The sequence below is a fragment of the Genypterus blacodes genome, unplaced genomic scaffold (genome assembly GCF_046128005.1).
Source record: "Genypterus blacodes isolate CSIRO-AG114 ecotype Tasmania unplaced genomic scaffold, CSIRO-AGI_Gbla_v1 ptg000300l_1, whole genome shotgun sequence".
Lineage (NCBI taxonomy): Eukaryota > Metazoa > Chordata > Actinopteri > Ophidiiformes > Ophidiidae > Genypterus > Genypterus blacodes.
The window spans coordinates 62,501-72,500 of NW_027467091.1; the positions used below are offsets into that span (position 1 = coordinate 62,501).

The 10,000-nt window shown below is 51.4% G+C and overlaps 1 protein-coding gene across 10 annotated transcripts in view; it reads left to right on the forward strand.

Moving 5' to 3' along the window:
* The window catches only part of LOC142988168 (muscleblind-like protein 2a), a 51,292-nt gene that overhangs the window by 35,145 nt on the left and 6,147 nt on the right, over nt 1-10,000 (forward strand). For 4 of the 10 annotated variants that reach the window (XM_076137217.1, XM_076137215.1, XM_076137218.1 and 1 more), the window contains exons 7-9: nt 4,494-4,547; nt 5,476-5,626; nt 7,721-7,756. In XM_076137217.1, coding sequence (XP_075993332.1) covers nt 4,494-4,547; nt 5,476-5,626; nt 7,721-7,756 — 241 coding nt within the window. Of the gene's footprint in view, nt 1-4,493; nt 4,548-5,475; nt 5,627-7,720; nt 7,757-8,893; nt 8,989-10,000 lie in introns of all 10 variants that reach the window. The other 6 variants (XM_076137219.1, XM_076137222.1, XM_076137224.1 and 3 more) reach the window with 6 other exon arrangements.

Genomic DNA, 10,000 nt, shown 5'->3' on the forward strand with positions numbered 1-10,000 from the left:
CAAAGATCTACATCATCAACATCTACACACTGACACACACACACACACAGAGGTCAGAGGTGAAGGTGATGAAGATGAGGGAGCTGTGTAGTCCCTGATGCTGCAGCAGAGTGACTCAGCCTCTACGTACACATACATACATACATACATATACAGTATATAATGTATGTATGTGTAGTACTATCGCCTTAGTAACAGCGTAGAAACACAAACATGAATGTGGATTAGGCCTTTATTCTGGAGGACACACCTCCTCATCTTATTGGACACAATAAACAGGAAGTAGGCGTCCTAAAGGCATCAGGGCAGCGCCAACAATCTGTACATGTGGCCTCATTCATGATGGTGGAGGAACCCCCCCAGGTCAGTCAGTCAGTCAGTCAGTCAGTCAGTCAGTCAGTCAGTCAGTCAGTCAGTGAGTGAGTGAGTGAGTGAGTGAGGTGGTTCTGGTCCAGTACCCGGTCCTTGGCTGTGCCCCGCTCTCCCCAGGCTCTGCTTCTTCTTTCTTGTCTTGGCTGCTGCACTCTCAGGTCTTGTTCAGTGCGAGCATCCTGACTGATCTCCTCCCCCCCCCCACACACACACACAGCATGGGCATGCTTAACGCGCCGCACGCTCCCCTCCTCATCAGCTTGCTCCATCGCTGCTTGCTCTCCTTGTCCTTCCTCCACAAGGTCGGTCCCTCTTCTATCTTTGCACCGAAACAGGAAGAGGAGCGTCCAGAAATACCAGCCAACCCCAGAGCGTCGGCATGTTAGAGAGCAGCTCAAACGCACCCGAACAGAAGCCCCTCCCACACATGTATGCCATGTTCTCTGACTTCCTGTTTCACACAGGACGACCCAGAGCTGTGATTGTGTTAAAGTAGAGGGAGCTAGCCTGCTCTCTCTGTGACTTCTATCATTGTGTAGATGTTTGTCATCGTTCAGCAGTTCTGTAAGTCCATCCGTCCGTCCTCCTTCACACCAGTCATGTAGAGACAGACCCGGTCCGGCCTGCTCACGCCAGGAGCTCCCGGGGGGCGTGACGGCTCGGTCGCTGCCCCGTCTCATCCTCGTCTTCATCAGACAGAAGTTCAGACCTCAGCAGCAGAACACGAACACAGAGTCAAATCATCTGAATGTTGATGAGCTGAGCCTCTGCCACAGTCGGGTCCACGGGCCGGAGCAGGACTGTTTCCTGGCTGACGTGTGTGTGTGTGCGATGGGGCTGTAGGATCAGGCGTGGAGCCGTGTGGAGTCCTCTTCCTCACACTTGCTCCTCTTTCTCCTCTTCCTCCGTGTCCCCATACGCCACGCTTTCTCTACTTTATGGCCCAATTTTCTATTTCCCATTAGCGGTTCCGTCGTGGCCTGAGGTGAGGGAGGGGAGGGAGGGGAGGGAGGGGCGACCTCAGGACAGAGAGTTGTTTCATCAGCACCTCTGCTCCTCTTTTACTGAAGCTCCGCCCCATGAAGTCCTGCCTTGTTGCAGCGCTTCAAACACGCAGCATCACAAGCTGTAACTCACTCTCAGGCTCAGTTTAAGGCACACAGCATGGATCAGGTTTCTTCTTCATCCTGGTTGTTTCAGCTTCATCACTTCGTCACGCTGAGATGTTCTCGCTCGTCGCCTATCCAGAGCAGCCATCTCTGCTTCCATGTGGCTTTAACAGGCCGCAGCGCTCAGGACGGGACGGAGCCTGAGACCAAGCATGAGCCTGCTGCCATCTTCATCACTCCATCACTTCATCTTTCTTTTCTCTCAGCAGGGACCCTGAGTCAGTGTAGCCTCATTCTGATGATGTCACAGTTATACAGAGCTCCATGATGTCACACTGTGACCTCACATCCAGTGTGTTTACACACACACACACACACACACACACACACACACGCTGGACTTCATGGACACCGGCTAGGTTGAACACCAGCTGAGACCATGTAAAGTTAACATGTTAAAGAAATGTGCTTCTTTACACAGTAGGAGACAGGCGTCACAGAGCAGCACCTGGCCTTCTGCGCCTCCTACAGGCAGACAGACGGCTCACAGAGCAGCACCTGGCCTTCTGCGCCTCCTACAGGCAGACAGACGGCTCACAGAGCAGCACCTGGCCTTCTGCGCCTCCTATAGGCAGACAGACGGCTCACAGAGCAGCACCTGGCCTTCTGCGCCTCCTATAGGCAGACAGACGGCTCACAGAGCAGCACCTGGCCTTCTGCGCCTCCTACAGGCAGACAGACGGCTCACAGAGCAGCACCTGGCCTTCTGCGCCTCCTATAGGCAGACAGACGGGTCACAGAGCAGCACCTGGCCTTCTGCGCCTCCTATAGGCAGACAGACGGGTCACAGAGCAGGGCCACTGGAAAGGGAGAGACGATGGTGACAGTTTATGTCCCCAGACCTCAGTGAAGCAGAGTCAACGTGTGGACGTGTGTAGACATGCTGGGGCTGTCTCAGTTCACACTCAGGCTCTGGGTTCAGACCCGCCTCAGGCAGCGCTGAGGTTCAGGAGGTACATGAAGGCTGTGATCACATCCCAGGCTGATGTCTCCATCCCTCCATGTGACACAGATCTGATCCGCTTCTCTGATCCATGTGGACGAACCAAATCTGATTTCATTCCTCATATCAGATTTGTTCCCCTTACATACTTGCGTGTGTTCCTGGAGCTGATTGATCTGACTCCACGCCTCCCTCCTGTCAGACGGGCTCAGCACCTTCACACACACACACACACACACACACACATCAGCTTCACTCACAACACGCCTGGACTGAAGGAACAGAGATGATGTGATTGTAGATGGATTGATTCAGGCCTGTAAAGGTCTCGGTTGCCTCATCGTGCCTCATGTCTGCTCTGATATGAGGAATCCTATACTAATCACAATAAACCCAAACGCTCTGAGTGTTTAGTGCACGTAACAGACCGACTGATGTCATCATTCAGCGCCGCAGCCTCACAGCCCGGGAACCACAAACAATGGCTACAGTAGTGAAAGAGTTAAGTGTGCGGACGAGGAGAGTGTCCGTCTGTAGATGTAGATCAGGAGCGTCCATCAAAGCTAAACTGGAGCGACACGCCAACAACATGCTTCCTTTTCTCATGATTTGACTGTGGCACAGATTCAGTGCTTTGTTGTTCTCACACACACATGGATCACACACAGACACAAAGATCTGTGTGAAGCAGCAGAATGGAGCCTTCAGGCCTGGAGTGTGAACGTAGCTTGACCCTGTATGTCACGTGTAGATCAGCTGTGTTTACATATCACTACTTAGATCATGTTCAAGTGATGCGCCGGCAACTTTACAACATTTCATCATCCTCAGCTCCTCTACGTCTGAACTCTGTGAGTCGTCTCTGTGTGTAGATGTTTGTTGGTCTCTGAAGGTCTGTAGGTCTCTAATGGACCCTTATGGATCCATGAGCACAAGTTAGAGCCTCTGAAGCTCCTCTACATGAAGACAGCTGTGACCTCTGACCCTGAACCCCCAGTATGGATCTCTATCCTAAAGTAACTGCCGGGTGCCTTCTTGTGCGTTGTGGCCCCGTAACATGACACGCCTCCAGTGAGCCAGTGGGAGGAGCAGAGTGATAGAGACACTCCTCCAGTGAGCCAGTGGGAGGAGCAGAGTGATAGAGACACACCTCCAGTGAGCAGAGTGATAGAGACACGCCTCCAGTGAGCCAGTGGGAGGAGCAGAGTGATAGAGACACGCCTCCAGTGAGCAAGTGGGAGGAGCAGAGTGATAGAGACACGCCTCCAGTGAGCCAGTGGGAGCAGCAGAGTGATAGAGACACGCCTCCAGTGAGCAGAGTGATAGAGACACGCCTCCAGTGAGCAGAGTGATAGAGGCACGCCTCCAGTGAGCCAGTGGGAGGAGCAGAGTGATAGAGACACGCCTCCAGTGAGCCAGTGGGAGGAGCAGAGTGATAGAGACACGCCTCCAGTGAGCAGAGTGATAGAGGCACGCCTCCAGTGAGCCAGTGGGAGGAGCAGAGTGATAGAGACACGCCTCCAGTGAGCCAGTGGGAGGAGCAGAGTGATAGAGACACGCCTCCAGTGAGCCAGTTCAGACGTTAAGAAGCTGATGGTGAGGTTTTGTGAAGTGTCCGGCGCGTCACGCTCCAGGAGATGATGTACTTGTTGAGCAGTGGTCTTGGTTAGTACTAAATGCTCTGGCAGTAGTTGTGAGACCATCATAGAGTCTTTTGCTTTGTTAACCAAAGGTTAATGTAGATGCTTTTTTGCTTTTATACTAATTCAAACAATAGCAATGTTTCTCCAGAGTAAACAAAACAGTTTTTTGTTTATGTGCATGCCTGTTGTTTTGTATGTGGTATACTTGCATTCAGATTATTTTTGTTTATGTTTTTTTCCTTCTCACCTATCCACAATGCAATGCTGTCCCCCATGACGCACCTCTGCTTGCTGTTACCTGTATGTTAATACGCTTGAATCCCATTGGCCCACTGCCATCATGTGCTCGCTGCCTGCTAATTAAAGACTCAGTCGACTGCCAAAGCAATGAAGCGACCCCTCGAGGCAACTGTAGACCTGGTACTTTGACTTTCACCTTTTGCTTTGCATGTAGCTTCTTTAATTGTACTGTAGCCACTCACAAAATTTAAGTTGGCTCTTTTGTTTTGGTGAAACCCTGTACGACACTTAAAGCAGCACTATGTAGCTTTTGGCTCCGTCGTCGTTGTTTTATTGCCGTTTGTTTAGTTTCCTGCTCCACAGCGGCGCTCACAGTCCCGACTCTGGCTGTGACTCTGCGTGGTAGAGGTCAGTATTCCACCGTGGCTGAACTTGACCTCGTCTCGCTGCAGCGCCGCGCACAGATCTGCCCAGCAGATGCTCCATGTTATGATCCAGGGATCGGACAGTGGACAGGAGTTTCCCCGTCGCTTAACCAGTGTCCTTAATGGGTTGGGGCCCTGTCGTCACTATGGCGATGTAACTCCAGGGAAGGGGTCAAGCTGGCTAAGGTTAAACTCTTACATGAGCGCTCACACAGCCTCATCTGGCTTTAAGAACAACGCAGCTCACAACACGGCACTCTTTGTTTACGTTAGGGGCCGACACACCGGAGCGATCTGCCTCATACATCTATATGTGAACATGGAGGTCACGTGTTCAGGTCAAAGGTTACATAGTGCTGCCTTAAAAAGTATAAATCTATATTTACATTTATCACCAGTGGCAATTATGGATTTGAATGTAGTGATGTGATTTCTGTAAGCAGTAAATGTCCAAGCTAAAGTAGTTCCAGTTGTTGTTGATTGATGCTACAGTGTAGTTTCTCATTGTCTTTGTGATAGTTAGTCTCCATTGTTAGCGTGTGGTGCTGTGCTTAGCCTGATTAACAGACTGTGAAGTTAGCTGGTGTACGCCTCAAACCTCCTCTACCTGTGTGTCACCTGCTCTCTCTGTGTGCGTGTGCGTGTGTGTGTGTGTGTGTGTGCGCGTGTGTTCGGGTGGCCAGGCGTTCCCACACGGCGTCCTCCAGCCGCTACCAAAGAGACAGGCGCTCGAGAAGAGCAACGGGGCCGCCAGCCTGTTCAACCCCAGCATGTTGCACTATCAGCAGGCTCTGGCCCAGGCCCACCTCCAGCAGCCCACATTCTTCCCTACAGGTAAGAGCAGACCAGGCACACGGACCGGACACGCCACGCAGCATGCACACACACACACACACACACACACACACACACACGCACGGATCAATCAATCTCTGAAGTGTGCTGAAGCAGCTCCACATGAACAGCATCCTGTCGTCTCTGGGACTTCTGGGACCAAGGTTGTCCCCATACTCGGGTTTCAATCTGTGAATTTAATACTTCCACAAGGATCCGAATTCAATATCAGAGGGGGAGGGGGGAGGGGGGAGGGTCGGGGGATATTTTATTCTTAAAAACAAAGCAAATATAACTTTAGCATGGATTTGATCAAGTTTAGTTTCAGCCAATAAACCAATAAATGAACAAACCAAAGCTTGAGTTTCACAGTAGAGACAGATGTTCTCCTAAAGCCTCTGAAGATGAGTTCAGTCCCAAACAGGAAGTGCTTGAATCATCATGTTGGTCTGCTCCTCCTTCACCTTCTCTAACGTTTGGACACTTTTACTTATCTGGGACTTCAAGTTTCTGTGTCGGGCAAAATCTTAAATCATGTCAAACAGCAGATGTTTGAAAGGAGAAGGAGAGAACAGGAGGAGGAGAGAACAGGAGGAGGCCTGGTGTCTGATAGCCTTTCAGCCGTCTGCTGGGCCGTCTCCACCTCTGATCTCCTGCCCGCTGATAAAACCCCTAACTGCTGGCAGGTGGCCGGGCTTTGATCTCTCACACATCTGCAGCAGCGACGCCTTCAGAGCCATCATGAGGCTCTGACCTGACCTGGAGAGAAGACGTAGAAAACTCAGCTTCATTCAATCTCTCCATGCAAAACGCAATTGAGTTTGAGTTTCCCAGATGAGCCGGCGTCTGTTTGCTTCCTTCAGTCCTTCAAACCAAAGCTCTCAGACTAACAGCAGCCTGCTAAACCACTTTACTACATTTAATGATCTACACACAAAGGACATCTTGTATTTTCTGTAAGTGGTCTCACAGTGTAGATGTTTGTGGTCCAGGTCTTTCAATGGATCCTTATGGATGTGGTTCTGTCCTGTGAAGCAGCTGAGATACATGAAGGAACCACAAACATCTACACACTGACACCAGGCCACGACTGAGTATCACCGAAAGTGCAGCTCTGCCTCCAGCGCTCTGTCTGTCTGTCTGTCTGTCTGTCTGTCTCTGTCTGTCTCTCTGTCTCTCTGTCTCTCTGTCTGTCTGTCTGTCTGTCTGTCTCTGTCTGTCTGTCTGTCTGTCTGTCTGTCTGTCTGTCTGTCTCTGTCTCTCTGTCTCTCTGTCTCTCTGTCTCTCTGTCTCTCTGTCTGTCTCTCTCTCTCTCTCTCTCTCTGTGTTGGAGGCAGCTCTGGGTCAAATTTGTTGCTCTCCATTTGCTCGGGCTGCAGAGAGGTGGACTGTTATTTAGGTGTAGGTTCCTCCCCACGACTGGACCCAGAGCTGGACCCAGAGCTGGACCCAGAGCTGGACCCAGAGCTGGATCCAGAGCTGGATCCAGAGCTGGATCCAGAGCTGGACCCAGACCTGGACCCAAGCCTGGACCCAGACCTGGACCCAGACCTGGACCCAGACCTGGACCCAGACCTGGACCCAGAGCTGGACCCAGAGCTGGACCCAGAGCTGGACCCAGAGCCTGAGCTCATGGTGGACGCCTCCTCCTTGTCTCTCTCTTTCTCTAGAAGTCTCTGGTTTGAGTCCTGCACGCTCTGCATGTCCACACACGCTCTAGCTGCAGCTCTGTCTGATTCTTTGGCATTTTGGGCTTTGAAAGCTCATAAAAGTAGTGAATTAAATGTTCCAGGCCTGGAGAGAAGCTTCAGGCTCAATCAGACTCCTGGACTCATGGAACCTCCCTGTGTTCTCCAGGCCTGGAACGTTCTGGAGCTGTGTGTGTAAACACACTTTTCCTCATGAGTGAAATCTGAGCTTTTTGTCTAACTTGATTGTTCTCCTCCCTCTCTATTAACCATTTATTTCTTCATCTCTCCCTCCCCCCCCCTCTCTCTCTGTGTCTCCATCTCTTTCTCCCTCTCTCTCTTCCTCCTCTCCCTCCCTCCCACCCTCTCTCCCTCCCTCCCTCTCTCTCTCTGCATGACCACACAGGCTCAGTCTTGTGCATGACTCCTGCTAGCAGCCTTGGTAGGTCGTGACCTTCCCTCGCTCTCTCACACACTGTGTTGATGTTGGGGGAGGGGGGTGGGGTGCTGTGTGTGGGGCGGGGGGGCACATTCACATCCTTTGCAGGTGAGACAAAACGTCATTGGTTGTTGAGGCTCCTGTCTCCTGTGGGTTTTGTTTCACCTGGAGCAGTTTGACCTTCAGCCTCTTTGTGTCCCTGCTGCTCCTCTGGCTCAGTGCAGCGTTCTGAAGGTTCAGATGTTAGTGAGGACCAGGTTCTGCTCAGTGTTTGTGTTCTGATGCTGTAGGCTCCTTAGTTATTGTCTCTGCTGTGCTTGTCGATCAGGAAATTTAAATCAGTTTCCCAGAGAAGTTTTCCCCCCTGGAGCGTCTAGACCTCAGGTCAATCTTCTTCTGTGGTGATGAAGACGTCATGTCTCCTCAACTCAGCTCCTAAAGCAGTGTGATGTCACACACTGATGTTTAGGAATCAAACCAATGGATTACAAAATAAAACCTGCTGCAAGAAAACTTCTCTGGGAAAAAACAGCAAACTGATTTTCCATCTAAATTTCCGTAAATGTGACTGAAATCTGCTTTTCTCCTCTTGTTTTTATGTTTTTGTTTTTCTCCCCCTCCCTCTCTCTCTCTCTCTCTCTCTCTCTCTCTCTCTCTCTCTCCCCCCTCTTTCTCTCTCTCTCTCCCTCCCTCCCTCCCTCTCTCTCTCTTTCTCTCTCCCTCCCTCCCTCTCTCTGCCTCTCTCTCTCTTTCTCCCCCTCTCTCTCTCCTCCTCCCTCTTTCTCTCCCACTCTCTCTCTCTCTCACTCCGTCCCTCTCTCTCTCTCTGCCTCTCTCTCTCCCCCTCCCTCCCTCTCTCTCTCCCTTTTCTCTCTCTCTCTCTCTCTCTTTCTCCCTCCTTCCTGGCTTTGCATTGTGAATGGTCGCATGCCATCTGCCGGTGTCGCCCCTAACGACGGCTCTCTGGCTCTCTGTAACCACCACCCACTGCAACAACTACAACAAACCATACCACCACACGCCTACGCACCACAACTGTTGCCATGGTTACCATAACGCTCCACCTACCTGTCCATCGCTACAACCCCCTCCCTCCCTACCCCGCCCCTCCCCCACCTCACCCCTCTCCCGCCCTCAAAGTCCCAATGATGTACAGTGCTACGCCTGCTACTGTCTCTGCAGCAACAACTCCTGCCACAAGTGTCCCCTACGCAGCAACAGCACCAGCCAATCAGGTTTGCTCCTTTTAAAGCTTTCTTTCATCAGACCCCGGAGCTCTGAAGAGGAGCTGCCCGCTCGCTCACGGCCCCGCGCCCGCAGCACCGAGCGCTTCTTCAGAGCTCCAACATTTGCAGAGTCGTAGTTGTGTTGTGTTGCACTACTTCCTGTTTTGGTTTTGCATGTTCTGTTCTTTTTTTTAAGTTTTATTTTCCACTTTCTCGTTGTCGTCAAACAAGCCTCTTCATCTGCAGCAGGGGCGCCATCTGTACCGCTTGTGTGCTACGCAGACACACACACACACACACACACACACACGAACAGAGACACACGCACACACACACACAAACTCTTCACACATGTGTTGGTGTGTTTAGGTGTCTTTAGATGTTAGATTCTTTCATGTCAGTGTTTGTCCATGTGACCTTTGACCTCTTGGGTGGAAGTTCTGCTGGTTTCTAGCAGATAGACCTGGAGCTCTGTTTACCGCTCTGCCTCTCTGTGAAGCTCTTGAGGAAGAGGAGCTTGATGCTCAGCTGAAGGCTCTACAGAGCTCCTCCACTAGGGGGCGCCAGCCCGCTTTCATACCTGAGGTTCAGATAGCAGAGATCTGCTCCTGCACAGTCTGGGTCCTGGTTTAAAGGAACATGGAGGTCCCCTCTATCATCTGCTCATCTTGTTTATAGATTGTGTGTGTGTGTGTGTGTGTGTGTGTGTGTGTAGATGTGACATCATGCACACCATTACTCTGCTGGATGCACACTTTGTTTGTGAATGAGGTCATCAGAATCCTTCCTGGACCTGAACAGAACAGAGTCCCTCTGTGATCCACATCTCAGATCAGAATCCCCAGAGCCCCTCTCTTATTCACTTTCCTTTGATGATGGAGCGGGGAGTGGACCGGCGCCTCGCGCTCTGCTGCTCACAGGCCGGTGTTATGTGCACTTCCTGTGAGTCACCGCCTCTCTCTCTGTAATTGGCATGCAGGAGCAGCAGGAAGCAGAGCAGAGCTGCTCTTTAAAGATGCAT